Source organism: Oncorhynchus mykiss, chromosome 13 (assembly GCF_013265735.2).
Source record: "Oncorhynchus mykiss isolate Arlee chromosome 13, USDA_OmykA_1.1, whole genome shotgun sequence".
NCBI lineage: Eukaryota > Metazoa > Chordata > Actinopteri > Salmoniformes > Salmonidae > Oncorhynchus > Oncorhynchus mykiss.
In genome coordinates, this window is record NC_048577.1 from 62,634,214 (window position 1) to 62,660,401 (window position 26,188).

The 26,188-nt window shown below is 43.0% G+C and overlaps 1 protein-coding gene across 3 annotated transcripts in view; it reads left to right on the forward strand.

Moving 5' to 3' along the window:
- Positions 1-26,188, forward strand: part of LOC110487087 (cytohesin-1) — a 128,092-nt gene that overhangs the window by 26,590 nt on the left and 75,314 nt on the right. The window contains exon 1 of one of the 3 annotated variants that reach the window (XM_036941847.1): positions 22,095-22,340. The exons of the other annotated variants lie outside the window; for them this stretch is intronic. Coding sequence (XP_036797742.1) covers positions 22,313-22,340 — 28 coding nt within the window. The 5' untranslated portion in view covers positions 22,095-22,312. Of the gene's footprint in view, positions 1-22,094; positions 22,341-26,188 lie in introns of those variants that run through there. 3 annotated transcript variants of the gene reach the window in all.

A 26,188-nucleotide genomic window follows, 5' to 3' on the forward strand; every position in this document is an offset into this window, starting at 1 on the left:
ATGTAGAATGATTGTCTTGGCCCATGTTAGATTACTGTATATCCCTGTGACCTACAGCAGGGGAATGTAGAATGTCTTGTCCCATGTTAGATTACTGTATATCCCTGTGATCTACAGCAGGGGAATGTAGAATGTCTTGTCCCATGTTATATTACTGTATATCCCTGTGACCTACAGCAGGGGAATGTAGAATGTCTTGGCCCATGTTAGATTACTGTATATCCCTGTGACCTACAGCAGGGGAATGTAGAATGTCTTGTCCCATGTTAGATTACTGTATATCCCTGTGACCTACAGCAGGGGAATGTAGAATGTCTTGGCCCATGTTAGATTACTGTATATCCCTGTGACCTACAGCAGGGGAATGTAGAATGTCTTGGCCCATGTTAGATTACTGTATATCCCTGTGACCTACAGCAGGGGAATGTAGAATGTCTTGGCCCATGTTAGATTACTGTATATCCCTGTGACCTACAGCAGGGGAATGTAGAATGTCTTGTCCCATGTTAGATTACTGTATATCCCTGTGACCTACAGCAGGGGAATGTAGAATGTCTTGGCCCATGTTAGATTACTGTATATCCCTGTGACCTACAGCAGGGGAATGTAGAATGATTGTCTTGTCCCATGTTAGATTACTGTATATCCCTGTGACCTACAGCAGGGGAATGTAGAATGTCTTGGCCCATGTTAGATTACTGTATATCCCTGTGACCTACAGCAGGGGAATGTAGAATGTCTTGTCCCATGTTAGATTACTGTATATCCCTGTGACCTACAGCAGGGGAATGTAGAATGTCTTGTCCCATGTTATATTACTGTATATCCCTGTGACCTACAGCAGGGGAATGTAGAATGTCTTGGCCCATGTTAGATTACTGTATATCCCTGTGACCTACAGCAGGGGAATGTAGAATGATTGTCTTGGTCCATGTTAGATTACTGTATATCCCTGTGACCTACAGCAGGGGAATGTAGAATGTCTTGTCCCATGTTATATTACTGTATATCCCTGTGACCTACAGCAGGGGAATGTAGAATGTCTTGGCCCATGTTAGATTACTGTATATCCCTGTGACCTACAGCAGGGGAATGTAGAATGTCTTGGCCCATGTTAGATTACTGTATATCCCTGTGACCTACAGCAGGGGAATGTAGAATGTCTTGTCCCATGTTAGATTACTGTATATCCCTGTGACCTACAGCAGGGGAATGTAGAATGTCTTGGCCCATGTTAGATTACTGTATATCCCTGTGACCTACAGCAGGGGAATGTAGAATGATTGTCTTGTCCCATGTTAGATTACTGTATATCCCTGTGACCTACAGGACGGGGAATGTAGAATGATTGTCTTGGCCCATGTTAGATTACTGTATATCCCTGTGACCTACAGCAGGGGAATGTAGAATGTCTTGGCCCATGTTAGATTACTGTATATCCCTGTGACCTACAGCAGGGGAATGTAGAATGATTGTCTTGGCCCATGTTAGATTACTGTATATCCCTGTGATCTACAGCAGGGGAATGTAGAATGTCTTGTCCCATGTTAGATTACTGTATATCCCTGTGACCTACAGCAGGGGAATGTAGAATGATTGTCTTGTCCCATGTTAGATTGCTGTATATCCCTGTGACCTACAGCAGGGGAATGTAGAATGATTGTCTTGTCCCATGTTAGATTACTGTATATCCCTGTGACCTACAGCAGGGGAATGTAGAATTATTGTCTTGACCCATGTTAGATTACTGTATATCCCTGTGACCTACAGCAGGGGAATGTAGAATGATTGTCTTGACCCATGTTAGATTACTGTATATCCCTGTGACCTACAGCAGGGGAATGTAGAATTATTGTCTTGTCCCATGTTAGATTACTGTATATCCCTGTGACCTACAGCAGGGGAATGTAGAATGATTGTCTTGTCCCATGTTAGATTACTGTATATCCCTGTGACCTACAGCAGGGGAATGTAGAATGTCTTGGCCCATGTTAGATTACTGTATATCCCTGTGACCTACAGCAGGGGAATGTAGAATGATTGTCTTGTCCCATGTTAGATTACTGTATATCCCTGTGACCTACAGCAGGGGAATGTAGAATTATTGTCTTGTCCCATGTTAGATTACTGTATATCCCTGTGACCTACAGCAGGGGAATGTAGAAGGATTGTCTTGGCCCATGTTAGATTACTGTATATCCCTGTGACCTACAGCAGGGGAATGTAGAATGTCTTGGCCCATGTTAGATTACTGTATATCCCTGTGACCTACAGCAGGGGAATGTAGAATGATTGTCTTGTCCCATGTTAGATTACTGTATATCCCTGTGACCTACAGCAGGAGAATGTAGAAGGATTGTCTTGGCCCATGTTAGATTACTGTATATCCCTGTGACCTACAGCAGGGGAATGTAGAATGTCTTGGCCCATGTTAGATTACTGTATATCCCTGTGACCTACAGCAGGGGAATGTAGAATGATTGTCTTGGCCCATGTTAGATTACTGTATATCCCTGTGATCTACAGCAGGGGAATGTAGAATGTCTTGTCCCATGTTAGATTACTGTATATCCCTGTGACCTACAGCAGGGGAATGTAGAATGATTGTCTTGTCCCATGTTAGATTGCTGTATATCCCTGTGACCTACAGCAGGGGAATGTAGAATGATTGTCTTGTCCCATGTTAGATTACTGTATATCCCTGTGACCTACAGCAGGGGAATGTAGAATTATTGTCTTGACCCATGTTAGATTACTGTATATCCCTGTGACCTACAGCAGGGGAATGTAGAATGATTGTCTTGACCCATGTTAGATTACTGTATATCCCTGTGACCTACAGCAGGGGAATGTAGAATTATTGTCTTGTCCCATGTTAGATTACTGTATATCCCTGTGACCTACAGCAGGGGAATGTAGAATGATTGTCTTGTCCCATGTTAGATTACTGTATATCCCTGTGACCTACAGCAGGGGAATGTAGAATGTCTTGGCCCATGTTAGATTACTGTATATCCCTGTGACCTACAGCAGGGGAATGTAGAATGATTGTCTTGTCCCATGTTAGATTACTGTATATCCCTGTGACCTACAGCAGGGGAATGTAGAATTATTGTCTTGTCCCATGTTAGATTACTGTATATCCCTGTGGCCTACAGCAGGGGAATGTAGAATGATTGTCTTGTCCCATGTTAGATTACTGTATATCCCTGTGACCTACAGCAGGGGAATGTAGAATGTCTTGGCCCATGTTAGATTACTGTATATCCCTGTGACCTACAGCAGGGGAATGTAGAATGATTGTCTTGTCCCATGTTAGATTACTGTATATCCCTGTGACCTACAGCAGGAGAATGTAGAAGGATTGTCTTGGCCCATGTTAGATTACTGTATATCCCTGTGACCTACAGCAGGGGAATGTAGAATGTCTTGGCCCATGTTAGATTACTGTATATCCCTGTGACCTACAGCAGGGGAATGTAGAATGTCTTGTCCCATGTTAGATTACTGTATATCCCTGTGACCTACAGCAGGGGAATGTAGAAGGATTGTCTTGGCCCATGTTAGATTACTGTATATCCCTGTGACCTACAGCAGGGGAATGTAGAATGTCTTGTCCCATGTTATATTACTGTATATCCCTGTGACCTACAGCAGGGGAATGTAGAATGATTGTCTTGGCCCATGTTAGATTACTGTATATCCCTGTGACCTACAGCAGGGGAATGTAGAATGATTGTCTTGGCCCATGTTAGATTACTGTATATCCCTGTGACCTACAGCAGGGGAATGTAGAATTATTGTCTTGGCCCATGTTAGATTACTGTATATCCCTGTGACCTACAGCAGGGGAATGTAGAATGATTGTCTTGGCCCATGTTAGATTACTGTATATCCCTGTGACCTACAGCAGGGGAATGTGGAATGATTGTCTTGGCCCATGTTAGATTACTGTATATCCCTGTGACCTACAGCAGGGGAATGTAGAATGTCTTGTCCCATGTTAGATTACTGTATATCCCTGTGACATACAGCAGGGGAATGTAGAATGATTGTCTTGGCCCATGTTAGATTACTGTATGTCCCTGTGACCTACAGCAGGGGAATGTAGAATGTCTTGTCCCATGTTATATTACTGTATATCCCTGTGACCTACAGCAGGGGAATGTAGAATGTCTTGGCCCATGTTAGATTACTGTATATCCCTGTGACCTACAGCAGGGGAATGTAGAATGATTGTCTTGTCCCATGTTAGATTACTGTATATCCCTGTGACCTACAGCAGGGGAATGTAGAAGGATTGTCTTGGCCCATGTTAGATTACTGTATATCCCTGTGACCTACAGCAGGGGAATGTAGAATGATTGTCTTGTCCCATGTTAGATTACTGTATATCCCTGTGACCTACAGCAGGGGAATGTAGAATGTCTTGGCCCATGTTAGATTACTGTATATCCCTGTGACCTACAGCAGGGGAATGTAGAATGATTGTCTTGTCCCATGTTAGATTACTGTATATCCCTGTGACCTACAGCAGGGGAATGTAGAATTATTGTCTTGTCCCATGTTAGATTACTGTATATCCCTGTGACCTACAGCAGGGGAATGTAGAATGATTGTCTTGTCCCATGTTAGATTACTGTATATCCCTGTGACCTACAGCAGGGGGATGTAGAATGTCTTGGCCCATGTTAGATTACTGTATATCCCTGTGACCTACAGCAGGGGAATGTAGAATGATTGTCTTGTCCCATGTTAGATTACTGTATATCCCTGTGACCTACAGCAGGAGAATGTAGAATGATTGTCTTGGCCCATGTTAGATTACTGTATATCCCTGTGACCTACAGCAGGGGAATGTAGAATGTCTTGGCCCATGTTAGATTACTGTATATCCCTGTGACCTACAGCAGGGGAATGTAGAATGTCTTGTCCCATGTTAGATTACTGTATATCCCTGTGACCTACAGCAGGGGAATGTAGAATGTCTTGTCCCATGTTAGATTACTGTATATCCCTGTGACATACAGCAGGGGAATGTAGAATGATTGTCTTGGCCCATGTTAGATTACTGTATGTCCCTGTGACCTACAGCAGGGGAATGTAGAATGTCTTGTCCCATGTTATATTACTGTATATCCCTGTGACCTACAGCAGGGGAATGTAGAATGTCTTGGCCCATGTTAGATTACTGTATATCCCTGTGACCTACAGCAGGGGAATGTAGAATGATTGTCTTGTCCCATGTTAGATTACTGTATATCCCTGTGACCTACAGCAGGGGAATGTAGAAGGATTGTCTTGGCCCATGTTAGATTACTGTATATCCCTGTGACCTACAGCAGGGGAATGTAGAATGATTGTCTTGTCCCATGTTAGATTACTGTATATCCCTGTGACCTACAGCAGGGGAATGTAGAATGTCTTGGCCCATGTTAGATTACTGTATATCCCTGTGACCTACAGCAGGGGAATGTAGAATGATTGTCTTGGCCCATGTTAGATTACTGTATATCCCTGTGACCTACAGCAGGGGAATGTAGAATGTCTTGGCCCATGTTAGATTACTGTATATCCCTGTGACCTACAGCAGGGGAATGTAGAATGATTGTCTTGTCCCATGTTAGATTACTGTATATCCCTGTGACCTACAGCAGGGGAATGTAGAATGATTGTCTTGTCCCATGTTAGATTACTGTATATCCCTGTGACCTACAGCAGGGGAATGTAGAAGGATTGTCTTGGCCCATGTTAGATTACTGTATATCCCTGTGACCTACAGCAGGGGAATGTAGAATGTCTTGGCCCATGTTAGATTACTGTATGTCCCTGTGACCTACAGCAGGGGAATGTAGAATGTCTTGTCCCATGTTAGATTACTGTATATCCCTGTGACCTACAGCAGGGGAATGTAGAAGGATTGTCTTGGCCCATGTTAGATTACTGTATATCCCTGTGACCTACAGCAGGGGAATGTAGAATGTCTTGTCCCATGTTATATTACTGTATATCCCTGTGACCTACAGCAGGGGAATGTAGAATGATTGTCTTGGCCCATGTTAGATTACTGTATATCCCTGTGACCTACAGCAGGGGAATGTAGAATGATTGTCTTGGCCCATGTTAGATTACTGTATATCCCTGTGACCTACAGCAGGGGAATGTAGAATTATTGTCTTGGCCCATGTTAGATTACTGTATATCCCTGTGACCTACAGCAGGGGAATGTAGAATGATTGTCTTGGCCCATGTTAGATTACTGTATATCCCTGTGACCTACAGCAGGGGAATGTAGAATGATTGTCTTGGCCCATGTTAGATTACTGTATATCCCTGTGACCTACAGCAGGGGAATGTAGAATGTCTTGTCCCATGTTAGATTACTGTATATCCCTGTGACATACAGCAGGGGAATGTAGAATGATTGTCTTGGCCCATGTTAGATTACTGTATGTCCCTGTGACCTACAGCAGGGGAATGTAGAATGTCTTGTCCCATGTTAGATTACTGTATATCCCTGTGACATACAGCAGGGGAATGTAGAATGATTGTCTTGGCCCATGTTAGATTACTGTATGTCCCTGTGACCTACAGCAGGGGAATGTAGAATGTCTTGTCCCATGTTATATTACTGTATATCCCTGTGACCTACAGCAGGGGAATGTAGAATGTCTTGGCCCATGTTAGATTACTGTATATCCCTGTGACCTACAGCAGGGGAATGTAGAATGATTGTCTTGTCCCATGTTAGATTACTGTATATCCCTGTGACCTACAGCAGGGGAATGTAGAAGGATTGTCTTGGCCCATGTTAGATTACTGTATATCCCTGTGACCTACAGCAGGGGAATGTAGAATGTCTTGGCCCATGTTAGATTACTGTATGTCCCTGTGACCTACAGCAGGGGAATGTAGAATGTCTTGGCCCATGTTAGATTACTGTATATCCCTGTGACCTACAGCAGGGGAATGTAGAATGATTGTCTTGTCCCATGTTAGATTACTGTATATCCCTGTGACCTACAGCAGGGGAATGTAGAATTATTGTCTTGTCCCATGTTAGATTACTGTATATCCCTGTGACCTACAGCAGGGGAATGTAGAATGATTGTCTTGTCCCATGTTAGATTACTGTATATCCCTGTGACCTACAGCAGGGGGATGTAGAATGTCTTGGCCCATGTTAGATTACTGTATATCCCTGTGACCTACAGCAGGGGAATGTAGAATGATTGTCTTGTCCCATGTTAGATTACTGTATATCCCTGTGACCTACAGCAGGAGAATGTAGAATGATTGTCTTGGCCCATGTTAGATTACTGTATATCCCTGTGACCTACAGCAGGGGAATGTAGAATGTCTTGGCCCATGTTAGATTACTGTATATCCCTGTGACCTACAGCAGGGGAATGTAGAATGTCTTGTCCCATGTTAGATTACTGTATATCCCTGTGACCTACAGCAGGGGAATGTAGAAGGATTGTCTTGGCCCATGTTAGATTACTGTATATCCCTGTGACCTACAGCAGGGGAATGTAGAATGTCTTGTCCCATGTTATATTACTGTATATCCCTGTGACCTACAGCAGGGGAATGTAGAATGATTGTCTTGGCCCATGTTAGATTACTGTATATCCCTGTGACCTACAGCAGGGGAATGTAGAATGATTGTCTTGGCCCATGTTAGATTACTGTATATCCCTGTGACCTACAGCAGGGGAATGTAGAATTATTGTCTTGGCCCATGTTAGATTACTGTATATCCCTGTGACCTACAGCAGGGGAATGTAGAATGATTGTCTTGGCCCATGTTAGATTACTGTATATCCCTGTGACCTACAGCAGGGGAATGTAGAATGATTGTCTTGGCCCATGTTAGATTACTGTATATCCCTGTGACCTACAGCAGGGGAATGTAGAATGTCTTGTCCCATGTTAGATTACTGTATATCCCTGTGACATACAGCAGGGGAATGTAGAATGATTGTCTTGGCCCATGTTAGATTACTGTATGTCCCTGTGACCTACAGCAGGGGAATGTAGAATGTCTTGTCCCATGTTATATTACTGTATATCCCTGTGACCTACAGCAGGGGAATGTAGAATGTCTTGGCCCATGTTAGATTACTGTATATCCCTGTGACCTACAGCAGGGGAATGTAGAATGATTGTCTTGTCCCATGTTAGATTACTGTATATCCCTGTGACCTACAGCAGGGGAATGTAGAAGGATTGTCTTGGCCCATGTTAGATTACTGTATATCCCTGTGACCTACAGCAGGGGAATGTAGAATGTCTTGGCCCATGTTAGATTACTGTATGTCCCTGTGACCTACAGCAGGGGAATGTAGAATGTCTTGTCCCATGTTAGATTACTGTATATCCCTGTGACCTACAGCAGGGGAATGTAGAAGGATTGTCTTGGCCCATGTTAGATTACTGTATATCCCTGTGACCTACAGCAGGGGAATGTAGAATGTCTTGTCCCATGTTATATTACTGTATATCCCTGTGACCTACAGCAGGGGAATGTAGAATGATTGTCTTGGCCCATGTTAGATTACTGTATATCCCTGTGACCTACAGCAGGGGAATGTAGAATGATTGTCTTGGCCCATGTTAGATTACTGTATATCCCTGTGACCTACAGCAGGGGAATGTAGAATTATTGTCTTGGCCCATGTTAGATTACTGTATATCCCTGTGACCTACAGCAGGGGAATGTAGAATGATTGTCTTGGCCCATGTTAGATTACTGTATATCCCTGTGACCTACAGCAGGGGAATGTAGAATGATTGTCTTGGCCCATGTTAGATTACTGTATATCCCTGTGACCTACAGCAGGGGAATGTAGAATGTCTTGTCCCATGTTAGATTACTGTATATCCCTGTGACATACAGCAGGGGAATGTAGAATGATTGTCTTGGCCCATGTTAGATTACTGTATGTCCCTGTGACCTACAGCAGGGGAATGTAGAATGTCTTGTCCCATGTTAGATTACTGTATATCCCTGTGACATACAGCAGGGGAATGTAGAATGATTGTCTTGGCCCATGTTAGATTACTGTATGTCCCTGTGACCTACAGCAGGGGAATGTAGAATGTCTTGTCCCATGTTATATTACTGTATATCCCTGTGACCTACAGCAGGGGAATGTAGAATGTCTTGGCCCATGTTAGATTACTGTATATCCCTGTGACCTACAGCAGGGGAATGTAGAATGATTGTCTTGTCCCATGTTAGATTACTGTATATCCCTGTGACCTACAGCAGGGGAATGTAGAAGGATTGTCTTGGCCCATGTTAGATTACTGTATATCCCTGTGACCTACAGCAGGGGAATGTAGAATGTCTTGGCCCATGTTAGATTACTGTATGTCCCTGTGACCTACAGCAGGGGAATGTAGAATGTCTTGTCCCATGTTAGATTACTGTATATCCCTGTGACCTACAGCAGGGGAATGTAGAAGGATTGTCTTGGCCCATGTTAGATTACTGTATATCCCTGTGACCTACAGCAGGGGAATGTAGAATGTCTTGTCCCATGTTATATTACTGTATATCCCTGTGACCTACAGCAGGGGAATGTAGAATGATTGTCTTGGCCCATGTTAGATTACTGTATATCCCTGTGACCTACAGCAGGGGAATGTAGAATGATTGTCTTGGCCCATGTTAGATTACTGTATATCCCTGTGACCTACAGCAGGGGAATGTAGAATTATTGTCTTGGCCCATGTTAGATTACTGTATATCCCTGTGACCTACAGCAGGGGAATGTAGAATGATTGTCTTGGCCCATGTTAGATTACTGTATATCCCTGTGACCTACAGCAGGGGAATGTAGAATGATTGTCTTGGCCCATGTTAGATTACTGTATATCCCTGTGACCTACAGCAGGGGAATGTAGAATGTCTTGTCCCATGTTAGATTACTGTATATCCCTGTGACATACAGCAGGGGAATGTAGAATGATTGTCTTGGCCCATGTTAGATTACTGTATGTCCCTGTGACCTACAGCAGGGGAATGTAGAATGTCTTGTCCCATGTTGTATTACTGTATATCCCTGTGACCTACAGCAGGGGAATGTAGAATGGTTGTCTTGGCCCATGTTAGATTACTGTATATCCCTGTGACCTACAGCAGGGGAATGTAGAATGTCTTGTCCCATGTTATATTACTGTATATCCCTGTGACCTACAGCAGGGGAATGTAGAATGATTGTCTTGTCCCATGTTAGATTACTGTATATCCCTGTGACCTACAGCAGGGGAATGTAGAGTGATTGTCTTGGCCCATGTTAGATTACTGTATATCCCTGTGACCTACAGCAGGGGAATGTAGAATGATTGTCTTGTCCCAGGCTGGGCTCCAGCAGCACCCATCTAGTCAGGAGGCCTGTATTTCACGCACCCTTGCTGCATCCTAAATGGCACTCTATATTCCCTATTTAGTGAACTACTTATGACCCATAGAGCTCTGGTCAAAAGTAGTGCACTATATAGGGAATGTAGGGAATAGGGTGCCATTTGGAAATCATCAGCTGTCATCAGTCACACTCTGGAGCCCTTGACAGCCCTGATGGACCCTTCAGGACACATACTAATGTGTGTGTGTGTGTGTGTGTTAACATTTCTGTATGTGTGTTCATGTGTTTATGAGTGGGCCGCAGTACAGTGTTTTGACATCTACCATAGACCACACTGCTCCAGGCTCCTAATAAGAACAGCACAGGACTCATTATCTTGCGATAATACTCTAAATAATACCACACTCCTCACCATGAACCATAGCATCAATGGATAATCATAACATCTGGCTGAAATGGCATCGCTTCAACAGTGGGACTGGGGGAATACTGGTTCAGCTCAATGATTCTTGAGTTACTTCATAAGCATACTGAGCTTTCTACTGTATAGTATAGGATATGTGCTTGTGATGCATAAAGTATAGTTTGTCACAACACACATGTGCATGCCTACACACACACAATTCAGTCCCATTCAAAATCCCAAATCCAACTTCTGGTCCCCACAAGTATAGTTAAACACGTCCACACACTCAGGCATGCCTCTGCCTGGGGATTCATTCCAGGTTAATATCTCTGTCTATGTTGCATTCAGCTGATACACCCCAGACTCATCTCTCTATGACATCACCAGCACCCAACAAAGAATAGTGCAGTGCCTGATGGGAAAATAAATACACTTTTAGAAAATAAAACCGTATGAGGCAATTAGGTAAACGACTGCATATTCTCCCCGGGGACTGTCTCAATAGTTTTATTAATGTGCTTATCTTTCATCATAATTTGTGCTACTCTTGCATGAGGTAATATCTTTATTTTCCCATTATGTTGGCCTGGGAAACAGTAATACATACAAATGTCCTGAAGAGGTCAGTCTTTCCATTTGGGATGTTTGGGCAAAGTTAAAAGAGCTGAGTGTTTTTAGTGGGTTTAATGTTAATGTCCCTCTCCAGCCTCTAGGCTATCAGGCTGCTGATTATCCTGCACACCTGTCAACATTGTCATGGGCAGCAGCGCCTCATGACACTCACCTGGACTCCATCACCTCCTTGATTATCTTCCCTATATCTGTCACTCCCCTTGGTTCTTTCCTCAGGTGTTATTGACTCTGTTTTCATGTCGGTGTGTTGTGTTTTTTTGTTTTGTTTAAACAATCACTCCTTGAACTTGCTTCCTGACTCTCAGCACGCTCGTAACAGTTAACCCATTTTAGTGTGTCAATATGCTCTATAAGCCTCGTTCAGATTGGTCCAGTGCTACTGCCGACTCCTTGGCACCTTGGGCTTGTGTCACACTCAATCACAATGTCCCAAGCCATTATACAATGTGTCCTTGTGAACCACACTGTACTCTGCACACTAACCCTTGTGATTTCGGAGGAATTGCAACAGGGCCGGGCTCATTGTCAGAGTATATACATTTATCACCATGGATACTTCATTTCCACACCACCTCAGCTGCATGAGAAAATACTATGGCTCTGTCCCAAAAATGGCACCCTATTCCCTATATAGTGCACTACTTTAGACCAGAGCCCTATTCCCTATATAGTGCACTACTTTAGACCAGAGCCCTATTCCCTATGTAGTGCACTACTTTAGACCAGAGTCCTATTCCCTATATAGTGCACTACTTTAGACCAGAGCCCTATTCTCTATGTAGTGCACTACTTTAGACCAGAGTCCTATTCCCTATATATAGTGCACTACTTTAGACCAGAGCCCTATTCCCTATATAGTGCACTACTTTAGACCAGAGCCCTATGGGTCCGATGCTGGACATAATGTAAATGTCAGAGAGCGGCCTTGCTCCCGTTGAAGCCAGGGTGTTGAGTCCTGAGGCCTGCCTCACTATGGGCATGACACCTCCAGTACAATCCCACCTGAATCAAGTCATACAGGGCATGGTGATTATTTTAACCAGTTGAATATAGGTCTGTTTGTTCTGACCAGATAAAGGGCTGATGATGTTTTTACCAGTTGAATCAGGTGTACTTCTACAGTGGAACTGGCTGGGGACTAGCTGGCTGGGGACTAGCTGGCTGGGGACTAGCTGGCTGGGGACTAGCTGGCTGGGGACTAGCTGAGGACTAGCTGAGGACAATGGGGGGGGGGGGGGTACGTAAGGAGAGGTTTGGATTCATTCCCTTTCTTCCTCGAGCATCCATACACATACCATGTGATGTGGGTTTTCTCATGATGCTCAGCTCAGTTAGTCAGTGAGCACTGTGTCCACACAGACAGAGATCGCTCAGATAGAGCAGGCTTATGAGGCCTGTTATATTAGGAGTTAAGACAGACCTGCACAGTGCCTCTCTCTAGTCTGACATGAGAATAATGGCCTGCACGGTGCCTCTCTCTAGTCTGACATGAGAATAATGGCCTGCACGGTGCCTCTCTCTAGTCTGACATGAGAATAATGGCCTGCACGGTGCCTCTCTCTAGTCTGACATGAGAATAATGGCCTGCACAGTGCCTCTCTCTAGTCTAACATGAGAATAATGGCCTGCACAGTGCCTCTCTCTAGTCTGACATGAGAATAATGGCCTGCACAGTGCCTCTCTCTAGTCTGACATGAGAATAATGGCCTGCACAGTGCCTCTCTCTAGTCTAACATGAGAATAATGGCCTGCACAGTGCCTCTCTCTAGTCTAACATGAGAATAATGGCCTGCACAGTGCCTCTCTCTAGTCTAACATGAGAATAATGGCCTGCACGGTGCCTCTCTCTAGTCTAACATGAGAATAATGGCCTGCACAGTGCCTCTCTCTAGTCTAACATGAGAATAATGGCCTGCACAGTGCCTCTCTCTAGTCTAACATGAGAATAATGGCCTGCACAGTGCCTCTCTCTAGTCTAACATGAGAATAATGGCCTGCACGGTGCCTCTCTCTAGTCTAACATGAGAATAATGGCCTGCACGGTGCCTCTCTCTAGTCTGACATGAGAATAATGGCCTGCACGGTGCCTCTCTCTAGTCTAACATGAGAATAATGGCCTGCACGGTGCCTCTCTCTAGTCTGACATGAGAATAATGGCCTGCACGGTGCCTCTCTCTAGTCTAACATGAGAATAATGGCCTGCACGGTGCCTCTCTCTAGTCTGACATGAGAATAATGGCCTGCACGGTGCCGCTCTCTAGTCTAACATGAGAATAATGGCCTGCACGGTGCCTCTCTCTAGTCTAACATGAGAATAATGGCCTGCACGGTGCCTCTCTCTAGTCTAACATGAGAATAATGGCCTGCACGGTGCCTCTCTCTAGTCTAACATGAGAATAATGGCCTGCACGGTGCCTCTCTCTAGTCTAACATGAGAATAATGGCCTGCACGGTGCCTCTCTCTAGTCTGACATGAGAATAATGGCCTGCACGGTGCCTCTCTCTAGTCTGACATGAGAATAATGGCCTGCACGGTGCCTCTCTCTAGTCTGACATGAGAATAATGGCCTGCACGGTGCCTCTCTCTAGTCTAACATGAGAATAATGGCCTGCACGTTGGCTCAGCCCCCTTAGTCACACTAAGCCCTGTAATCCACTGGCCTGATACACATTTCATCCTCAAATGCGTTTTCACAATGTGATATCGTGAATGTGTGTAACACTGTCTGTATTGATGAGGCTAACGTGCAGTAGCAGCAGTAGTAGCCTAGGTCCAAGTGAATGTGTATCTCTGGGAGTCGTCCACTGTTGTTGTGTATAGGGCTGTGTTTAAATGTATTACCCTGTATTATCTGGGGTTTTACATCCAGCTGTTTAGCTACGGAACACTATATATTATGTCTAGAACTTTAGTAGATATGAGCCTTCAGAAATACTTCCCAAATATTTCATAACTTTACTGGCCAACATCTACTGTCACGTTCCAGGAATACCAGGATGACACACACACACACACACACACACACACACACACACACACACACACACACACACACACACACACACACACACACACACACACACACACACACACACACACACACACACACACACACGACCTTGATGTTGGAACAATACAAGGAAAAATAACATTCAACTAATAGCCATGCTTCCACCTGTCCAGTTGTGAAAACAAACTAGAGTGAAACAGTGTGAAAGTTGAATGTGTTTGTGAGGTTTTCCATTGTTCAGTGTAACAGTGTTAGTCTTTATAGTGTTTGTGAGGTTTTCCTTTCTTCAGTGTAACAGTGTTAGTCTTTATAATGTTTGAAGTTTTCCTTTGTTCAGTGTAACAGTGTTAGTCTTTATAGTGTTTGTGAGGTTGTCCATTGGTCAGGTTGTAGTCTACAGTACACTGGGTTTATAACACTATGGTCAGGTTGTAGTCTACAGTACACTGGTTTTATAACACCATGGTCAGGTTGTTGTCCACAGTACACTGGGTTTATAACACTGTGGTCAGGTTGTAGTCTACAGTAAACTGGTTTTATAACACCAGGGTCAGGTTGTAGTCTACAGTACACTGGTTTTATAACACCATGGTCAGGTTGTTGTCCACAGTACACTGGTTTTATAGCACCATGGTCCAGTTGTAGTCGACAGAACGCTAGCTTTATAACACCATGGTCAGGTTGTAGTCTACAGTAAACTGGTTTTATAACACTATGGTCAGGTTGTAGTCTACAGTAAACTGGTTTTATAACACCGTGGTCAGGTTGTAGTCTACAGTACACTGGTTTTATAACACTATGGTCAGGTTGTAGTCTACAGTAAACTGGTTTTATAACACTATGGTCAGGTTGTAGTCTACAGTAAACTGGTTTTATAACACTATGGTCAGGTTGTTGTCTACAGTAAATTGGTTTTATAACACTATGGTCAGGTTGTAGTCTACAGTAAACTGATTTTATAACACCATGGTCAGGTTGTAGTCTACAGTAAACTGATTTTATAACACCATGGTCAGGTTGTAGTCTACAGTAAACTGGTTTTATAAGGAAGCTTTATTCATGACTTTTTACACTTTTTTCCAGAAAAATGCATATTTCCTTGGATGTAATCTGACCAGGTAACATCCAAAATGACATATGTCCCATGACGTGTTTATCTTCTCATGATAAATACGTTGTTACTAGTTGGTTGTAATGTGGTTATATGATGTCTTCTCAACTAGTTTTCAACCAGAAAACGTCATTAAAGATGCATTTGAAAATGTTGGTAGACAAAGATGCTTTACAGTTGTACATCATTGAGAGAACATAATTGAATTTGCCCTTTTCAGTAATGGAATTATTTCCTGCTTATTTAGACCAGTAAGCAGCCACATGATTTAATGTCCTAAAACAAAGACCTTTCTTTACACTCTATCAGCAGCCGTGACATTTACATAATATTTACATAAACATCCAGTTTACATCAGATTTACTGAAGTATCCTCTTTGCATATGTTAATGTGGATCAAGGAGAGGATGAGTATGAGTGCAACATATTTGCAGTTTTGCCTACGGTTAAGAATGTCAGAATCCTAGTGCATTTTGGTATGAATAAGGTAAGGGCTCTTTTCCTATCGCTTGTCTTTGGGTTCATGCAGAGCTTGAGGGGTGAACTGCTTACAGTGAATTGGATCATTGTTGGAACCGGTCAACAAACACACACAGAGTAGTACATTGTCATCATGTCTATCTCAAGTTGGCATTTAGGAGCACAACAGGGGCGTTCAGTGAATATCCCCCAAAGGAGGATTCCCATGCTGTGGCTTAGTGGTGACCAACATGGGACAAAGGTGGTATTTGGACTTTAAATGAACAACAACTTCAAAATGCTTTATAGCATTGCTAGATGCTTCACAAGTCATTTACAAGTAAAGTCATACTAGAAAATGATGTTTTGTTTTAGGTAGAACTCAATATTTGTTTAATTATGTGTGGCACATGAGTGGTCTCTCTCCCATATAGGCTTATTCTCAAACTGAGATGCTGAAGAGAAAATGGCCGAACCCCGGGCCTAGGGCCCATAGACACGTCTGTCGATGTGAAAGGATCAGACCAATACACGCCGTGTGGTAGTAGCTCTGCCTAGTCCTCTCATAGACTTGGTGGTACATTTACTGTGTGGCTTGTAGGCCTGCTCTGAGTCATGTAGTAGAACTAGACCTTGTAGGCCTACTCTGAGTCATGTAGTAGAACTAGACCTTGTAGGCCTGCTCTGAGTCATGTAGTAGAACTAGACCTTGTAGGCCTGCTCTGAGTCATGTAGTAGAACTAGACCTTGTAGGCCTGCTCTGAGTCATGTAATAGAACTAGACCTTGTAGGCCTGCTCTGAGTCATGTAGTAGAACTAGACCTTGTAGGCCTGCTCTGAGTCATGTAGTAGAACTAGACCTTGTAGGCCTGCTCTGAGTCATGTAGTAGAACTAGACCTTGTAGGCCTACTCTGAGTCATGTAGTAGAACTAGACCTTGTAGGCCTGCTCTGAGTCATGTAGTAGAACGAAACCGTTCACGGCTGCTGAGTGGCGCAGCAGTCTAAGGCGCTGTATCTCACTACTAGAGGCATCACTACAGACACCCTGGTTCAAATCCAGCCTGTATCACAACCGGCCATGATTGGGAGTCCCATAGGGCGGCGCACAATTGGCCCAGCGTCGTCCGGGTTTGGCCGATGTAGGCCGTCATTGTAAATAAGACTTTGTTCTTAACAGACTTTCCGAGCTAAATAAAGGTTACATTTAAAACAAAATCCACGTCTCCACCAGTGTCTTTAGGTTGTTTCAGGATGGGACCAACATCTTCTTCACACCACCTCTCCTAGTTGGTCAGACCAGAGAGAGAGAATAAGGAGAAAGTGACTCTTTCCCAATTTGTCTTCCATTGACTCCTTGCATCCTCTCTTTACGTCGCATTGGAGGAGAAGGTCTGAGGGGAGGGACATTTGATTGATCTTTTCCTCCAATGTGGTTTAGGCAAGAAGACTAATTGGAAGAGAGGCTACCTGTCATTCCCTCTCTCCCACTTCCCGCCTCCCAAGACTGCTCAAACAGCATTCCTCCTCTTGGGCTTAGTGTTTAAACAGGCCAGGACATGCTCATACCATATCTGACTCCTAACTGCAGTGTCGCAGACGTGCTGGTGTTGTGACAGAAGTCCTGCTCATCTTTACCAGAATTACCACAGTATAGTATTGATGTTTAATGAAGATGTCAGCTGACTGCTCCAAGCCCAGCAAACCTCTGTAGAGCTACAGAGAAAAAGATGCCACAGAGATGACTTCTTACCAATATTGCTACAAGACCAGTTGAGTAACAGTAGGAAACAGGTTTAATGCATTGTAAGACTTGTAATAAGCATGTATGACCCCTTCATTTGGGCTCCCGAGTGGCGCAACGGTCTAAGGCACTGCATCTCAGTGCTAGAGGCGTCACTACAGACCCTGGTTTGAATCCAGGCTGCATCACAACCGGCCGTGATTGGTAGTCCCATAGGGCGGCGCACAATTGGCCCAGCGTTAGGGTTTGGCTGGGTTAGGGTTTGACCAGGGTAGGCCGTCATTGTAAATAAGAATTTGTTCTTAACTGACTTGCCTAGTTAAATAAAGGTTAAATAAATAACAGCCATTGCAGTGTAGATACAACATATTATAAAGGCATTATGAAGGCTCATACCCTATATGTACAGTTGAAGTTGGACGTTTACATACACCTTAGCCAAATACACTCAGTTTTTCACAATTCCTGACATTTAATCCCAGTCAAAATTCCCTGTCTTAGGTCATTTAGGATCACCACTTTTATTTGAACAATGAAATGTCAGAGTAATAGAGAGTGATTTATTTCAGCTTTTATTTATTTCATCACATTCCCAGTGGGTCATAAGTTTACCTACACTCAATTAGTATTTGGTAGCATTGCCTTTTAAATTGTTTAACTTGGGTTAAATGTTTCGGGTAGCCTTCCACATGCTTCCCACAATAAGCTGGTTGAATTTTGTCCCATTCCTCCTGACAGAGCTGGTGTAACTGAGTCAGGTTTGTAGGCCTCCTTGCCCGCACACGCTTTTTCAGTTCTGCCCACAAATGGGATTGAGCGGACCTCTTTGTGATGGCCACTCCAATACCTTGACTTTGTTGTCCTTAGGCCATTTTTCCACAACTTTGGAAGTATGCTTGGGGTCATTGTCCATTTGGAAAGACCCATTTGCGACCAAGCTTTAACTTCCTGACTGATGTCTTGACATGTTGCTTCAAATATATCCACATAATTTTCCTACCTCATGATGCCATCTATTTTGTGAAGCGCACCAGTCCCTCCTGCAGCAAAGCACCCCCACAGCATGATGCTGCCACCCCCGTGTTTCACGGTTGGGATGGTGTTCTTCGGCTTGCAAGCCTCCCCCTTTTTCCTCCAAACCTGTTGATGGTCATTATGGCCAAACAGTTCTATTTTTGTTTCATCAGACCAGAGGACATTTCTCCAAAAAGTACGATATTTGTCCCCATGTGCAGTAGCAAACTGTAGCCTGGCATTTTTATGGTGGTTTTGGAGCAGTGTCTTCTTCCTTGCTGAGCGGCCTTTCAGGTTTTGGAGCAGTGTCTTCTTCCTTGCTGAGCAGCCTTTCAGGTTTTGGAGCAGTGTCTTCTTCCTTGCTGAGCGGCCTTTCAGGTTTTGGAGCAGTGTCTTCTTCCTTGCTGAGCAGCCTTTCAGGTTTTGGAGCAGTGTCTTCATCCTTGCTGAGCAGCCTTTCAGGTTTTGGAGCAGTGTCTTCTTCCTTGCTGAGCAGCCTTTCAGGTTTTGGAGCAGTGTCTTCTTCCTTGCTGAGCGGCCTTTCAGGTTTTGGAGCAGTGTCTTCTTCCTTGCTGAGCGGCCTTTCAGGTTTTGGAGCAGTGTCTTCTTCCTTGCTGAGCGGCCTTTCAGGTTTTGGAGCAGTGTCTTCTTCCTTGCTGAGCAGCCTTTCAGGTTTTGGAGCAGTGTCTTCTTCCTTGCTGAGCAGCCTTTCAGGTTTTGGAGCAGTGTCTTCTTCCTTGCTGAGCAGCCTTTCAGGTTTTGGAGCAGTGTCTTCTTCCTTGCTGAGCAGCCTTTCAGGTTATGTCGATATAGGACTCGTTTTACTGTGGTTATAGATATTCTTGTACCTGTTTCCTCCAGCATCTTCACAAGATCCTTTTCTGTTGTTCTGGGATTGATTAGCACTTTACGCACCAAAATACGTTCATCTCTAGGAGACAGAACGCGTCTCCTTCCTGAGCGGTATGATGGCTGCATGGTCCCATGGTGTTTATACTTGCGTACTATAGTTTGTACAGATGAACGGGGTACCTTCAGGCATTTAGAAATGTCTCCCAAGGATGAACCAGACTTGTGTAGGTCTTCACATTTTTTTCCTGAGGTCTTGGCTGATTTCTTTAGATTTTCCCACGATGTCAAGCAAAGAGGCACTGAGTTTGAAGGTAGGCCTTGAAATACATCCACAGGTACACCTCCAATTGACTCAAATTATGTAAATTAGCATATCCAAAGCTTCTAAAGCCATGACATCTTTTTCTGGAATTTTCCAAGCTGTTTAAAGGCACAGTCAACTTAGTGTAAGTACAATTCTGACCCACTGGAATTGTGATACTTTGAATGATAAGTGAAATAATCTGTCAGGAAACAATTGTTGCAAAATTACTTGTGTCATGCACAAAGTAGATGTCCTAACCGACTTGCCAAAACTATAGTTTGTTAACAAGAAATGTGTGGAGTGGTTGAAAAAAACTAGATTTATTGACTCCAACCTAAGTGTATGTAAACTTCCAACTTCAACTGTATACACAGGAGTAAAGAATTACACCCAAGTGTTACAAAAAGTTGCATTAATGTTGTAGAACGTGTTGTGCCATAACACAGTTCAGTTGCACAACACGTTCTACAACATTAATGCAACTTTTTGTAACACTTGGGTGTAATTCTTTACTCCTGTGTATACAGTTGAAGTTGGAAGTTTACATACACTTAGGTTGGAGTCAATAAATCTCGTTTTTCAACCACTCCACACATTTCTTGTGAGAGTAATTAGCCTATAGTATCGGGTGACTGTCACTGATGAGATGTGAATGACAGCATAGGGCCTAGGCCAGGGGCAGACTGGGACCAGAAATCGGCCCGGGCATTTCATCACGCTGGAATCTGACGATTTTGGGCAGGTTTCTGTGTCTGTGCTCATTAACCTATTGAATTTACTAGTTTAATTTAACTAATAAAATAACTTAAAATACTGTATGGTTTTGTATCTCTCTTTGGCATAATACTGCCACAAACAAGGGCCTACATTATAAGTAGGCTAACAATGAAAAAGTAATTTCTTTACTTTTCATTCAAGTCACCGAAAGTTTGTTTTCCTGTTTATTGTCTCATTGTATTCTGAGGTAGAGTTGCAGTATTCTGAAGTCGACCTATGTGACCACACACACACACACACACACACACACATCTCCGATTTGAGTCTGACGGATGTGGTGGAGTGTTGAAGGCAGCAATATTGCACAGATTGCCAATGTACTGCACTATCTGTGTGTCAATCTCTTTCCCTGCCTCCACCACCACTCAACTCTGCTGCCTGTTTTCCTCCCAACAACAGCCTGATCTCAGTTTAACAGTTTAACAAGGCAACAGGTTGGAATAGAGTGAAATAGTAATGGCGTCTTTTTGTAGGAAATAACTCCGTCATGGTTCATTGAACAAAGCCAATGGGGAAATGAATGGCGTTTTTGGAGGGGTTTTGGATAAACACTGAAAATAAGGTCTGTAGTTAACACAGGTTTAGGAGATCTTATACGTTTTGTTCAAATCAAACTTTGTCACATGTGCCGAATACAACATGTGTAGGTAGACCTTACCATGAAATGCTTTACTTACAAGCCCTTAACCAACAGTGTAGACCTTACCATGAAATGCTTTACATACAAGCCCTTAACCAACAGTGTAGACCTTACCATGAAATGCTTTACTTACAAGCCCTTAACCAACAGTGTAGACCTTACCATGAAATGCTTTACTTACAAGCCCTTAACCAACAGTGCAGTTCAAGAAAGAGTTAAGAAAATATTTACCTAATAAACTAAAGTAAAATTATTATAAAATAACAATGAGGCCATATACAGGGCGTACCGGTACATAGTGCGGGGGTACAGGTTAGTCAAGGTAATATAGAAATAGAAATCCCTGATCACACTTGTAACGTTGGCTAGCCAAGCTCATGCCCATAAACGTGTCATCGGGTCTAACGCCAAACTGCGCATGTGCAGGGCGTCAAATCATTGGCACTCCTTCGATATAAAGTTGTTTTTGACAAAAATTAAAACGTGTCAGTATGTCACTTTCACGCGGTTGGAGTAATGGCATGTTCAACTCCTTAATATATTGGCTCGCATCTAGGTTGTGCCTTTAGATTGCGAGAAAATTAACAACTAAGGAAGAATGTTTCCTTTCTCTCATTGACTTCTCAAACCCCCAAACTCGGCCTGGTCTGTTTCACCAGCGTTCCCTGGGTTTAGAAGCTCTGTGATTATACTGCGCACTACGCAAAGACGTGCGTGCCATTTGCCGCGCCTCTTCCCGAACAGAGTCACTGCTGCGCAGACACAGATTGGCTTGTCAAAGTACGCGAAACCACTCCCTTCAACTGCTAACTCCTTTCCTTTGAATAGCAACCCATCAGATACCGTGTTTTATATACGTGATTCCAGTACATAATAGTAAAAGTTATTCAATTAACCGTTTAAATAGCATTGGTTTCGTATCCGCAAGGTGAGCGGTGAAAACTTTGAAGCACCCACTCATTTGGAATAGCCTACTAGACCGGAAAATGGTTCTCAAATCGGAAGACGGAGTCGGTAAGTTATACTACATAGTGAGAAAAATATTATTCTGATCTGAAATGTATTCGCAAAGTTTGCTCACTTGTTGTCAATAGATAGCCGATTCAATTCTGTGTTTTACGAAATGATTCAGAGAGCTCAGAAGTTTAGTCTGTAATGAGCTTTGGTGGTGAGCGTGAGAACTCACCCACAAAATGTCTTCTTCTACTCTGAGTCGGCGATGGGGTGGCCTTGCTTACAATGTTTACTTACTAAGTTGACTAAGAAACAATTCCTCCCGGAATGCCACTGATTTCCATAGTCCTGAAAACAAATTCCATGCAGCCTACTATTCTAAGGAAAGTTGTCGGTGTTATGATCATATTCATTGTCAATAGATTCCTGCATGATTCCGTTTATTATATCAGTTGTCTCACACATTTGTTATTTTGAGGCTATGTTATTTATTGGCCATGTATTATTTAATTTAGAGGCCTTCAATGTATTACTACAATTATAGTAGAGGGACAGACTCATTTTTCCTGAATAAATAATGTAGGCCTATTTCCATGCTCGACACATTGTAACATTAGTTACAGGGATGCATTGTAAAACACATAATGCGTTGTGAATCTATAGATTACCAGCACATTTGATGTATTATTCTGGTTGAACAGGATCTTGTTGTTCAACTGTTGGGTTTTTGTGTTTAGTGTCACTGTACAGTGAATGAATCACTATAAGGGTCTGTTCACTAGCAACAGGTGTTTGTCTGCAGCCCTGCCGTTTCATTACCAAAGTAGGCCGTTGGCACGTTCAGTAACACTTAGCAAGAGCCTAAAGTGATCTTATATCTGTGTAATAATGCTCAGTACTTTAGTAACAATATTGCATTCATGTTTTTGTTGTAATGGAGTTGAGTAGTTTTAGTAATTACACAAGAGGAGTTAGGATTATTCCACCTGGGTAATAACAAAACCGCTCCATTAAATGCCATTACTAATACATCACAATGTTAATGCGATGTTATTACAAGAGCAATCACAGTTTTAGAAGAGCAACTTCATGTTAAATACCACCACCCATTCTAAAGAGATCAGCCATATTGTTCTTTGGGTGTAATTTCAGTCAATGCTTCATTCTTTAAGCAAGATCCCCCCCTCTTATTAGGCTAGCAATTTCCGTTAGTCATAACCATTAAATGTGTCATTTTCCTATGAAAGACCCTGTCGCCTTTGATGTCTGTAGTGGAAAGAGGAGGCCTTCATGTTGCCTGTATTGTTTAATGTTCTTTTCATCTATGGTTTGGTGAACCTGTGGGTCGTTATAATTCACAGTTTTAGCCCACTTCACGTCCTTGTTAATCCTGTTAGAGGAACTGTAAACTAGAGGTCGACCGATAATGATTTCTCAACACCCATACCGATACTGATTATCGGAGGACCCCAAAAATTAATGGAGGACCAAAAAAAGCCGATACCGATTAATTGGCCAATTATTTTATGTATATATATTTGTAATAAATGACAATTACAACAATACTCAATGAACACTTTTATTTTAACTTAATATAATACATATATTAATTTAGTCTCAAATAAATCATGAAACATGTTGAAATTGGTTTAAATAATGCAAAAACACAGTGATGGACAAGAAAGTAAAGCTAACGTTTCAGTTCCTTGCTCAGAACATGAGAACATATGAAAGCTGGTGGTTCCTTTTAACATGAGTCTGCAATATTCCCAGTTAAGAAGTTTTAGGTTGTACTTATTATAGGAATTATAGGACTATTTATCTCTATACCATTTATATTTCATATGCCTTTGACTATTGGATGTTCTTATGGGCACTGTAGTATTGTCAGCCTAATCTCTGGAGTTGATAGTCTTGAAGTCATAAACAGCACTGTGCCTCAAGCATTGCTAAGAGTTGCTGTTTGAATGAATGCTTACGAGCCTGCTGCTGCCTACCATCGCTCTGTCAGGCTGCTCTATTAAATATTAAATCATACACTTAAGTATAATATAATAAACACACAGAAATACGAGCCTTAGGTCATTAATATGGTCAAATCCGGAAACTGCTGCATATACCCTGACTCTGCTTGCACTGAACGCAAGAGAAGTGACAATTTCCCTAGTTAATATTGCCTGCTAACATGCATTTATTTTAACTACATATACAGGTTTAAAAAATATATTATTTTGTATTGATTTTAAGAAAGACATTGATGTTTATGGTTTGGGACATTATTGCAATGATTGTGATTTGTTAAATCATCATCACCCGTTTGGCGAAGTAGGCTGTGATTCGATGATAAATTAACAGGCACCACATTGATTATGTGCAACGCAGGACACGCTAGATAACCTAGTAATATCATCAACCATGTGTAGTTAACTAGTGATTATCTGAAGAATGATTGTTTTTTATAAGATCAGTTTAATGCTAGGTAGCAGCTTACCTTGGCTCCTTGCAGCCACAAGGTCCTTTTGATGCTGCACGAACGTAACAGGTGGTCAGCCTGCCAAGCCGTTTCCTCGTGGAGTAACAGGTGGTCAGCCTGCCAAGCCGTTTCCTCGTGGAGTAACAGGTGGTCAGCCTGCCAAGCCGTTTCCTCGTGGAGTAACAGGTGGTCAGCCTGCCAAGCCGTTTTCTCGTGGATTGCAATGTAATCGGCTTCCAAAAAGGCAGATTATCGATTGTTATGAAAACTTGAAGTCGGCCCAAATTAGTCGGCCATGCCGATTTTAATCGGTTGACCTCTACTGTGAACCCCTCTGACTGACTGACTGACTGACTGACTGACTGAACCCCTCTGACTGACTGAACCCCTCTGACTGACTGAACCCCTCTGACTGACTGAACCCCTCTGACTGACTGAACCATTCTGAATTACTGACTGACTGAACCCCTCTGACTGACTGAACCCCTCTGACTGAACCATTCTGAATGACTGACTGACTGAACCCCTCTGACTGACAGTATACCACATGCCAGATGATTTAGTTACAGTATGGAATTCACAACTAAATGTTTGCCAGCTAGATATCTTCTAACTATTAAGTTAACTGTCTAGAATGTGCTAAATGGTCTGCAGTTGTGCATTTGGTTTGCTAACTTAGTAGCTAGTTATCTAGCTAAGTGGTTAGCCTCTTGCAATCAAGCTCCTCTTGGTAAGAGCAGAGAATCCCCTCCGGATCAAGAGCCTTGCTGTCTAATATTAGTTTTGTGAGTGAACTAAATAGGGCATCGGGTACCATTTGGACTCTCTGTCTCTAGGCCTGGTTACTGTGCTGATAACATTTCCCCAGGACAGGCACCTTTCTCTCTGGCAGTCACATTGGACGCAGGCGGGCTCAGTGGAACCAAGCCATCTCTTTCCTTCCTCCTCTCTCTCTCTCTCTCTCTCCTTGTCTTCTACAGTTCTAGAACAGGTAGCAACAGGTTGAATGTTTGTCATAACAGCAGAAGTCACTGATCAGTGCTGTTGATGGGGTCCCTGTGTTACAGACTGTAACGTCTGCAGTGCTGCTGCTAACAGTCAGTTTTGTTGTGACCTCTGTAGCGACGCATTTCAAGAACTCTGAAAATGTGCCATTCAAATGTTGTGGCTGGGCTGCCCATGCTTTGGTTGTGTACTTTTAGGAACTTGATTTGTTTGGGCTGTGGGGGAGGGAGGTTAAAGTGAAAGGATGTTTTTTTGATCTATTACATATAGAGCTGTACATGCTAGAGTGCCTACCCATAGTATTCACTGATGGGATCTCTATTGTGTGCTTGGTAATGTGACTGGAATAATAGATTACTCTGTGTGTGTCTCTGTGTGTATCTGTGTGTCTCCTGTGTGTCTCCTGTGTGTCTCTGTGTGTCTCTGTGTG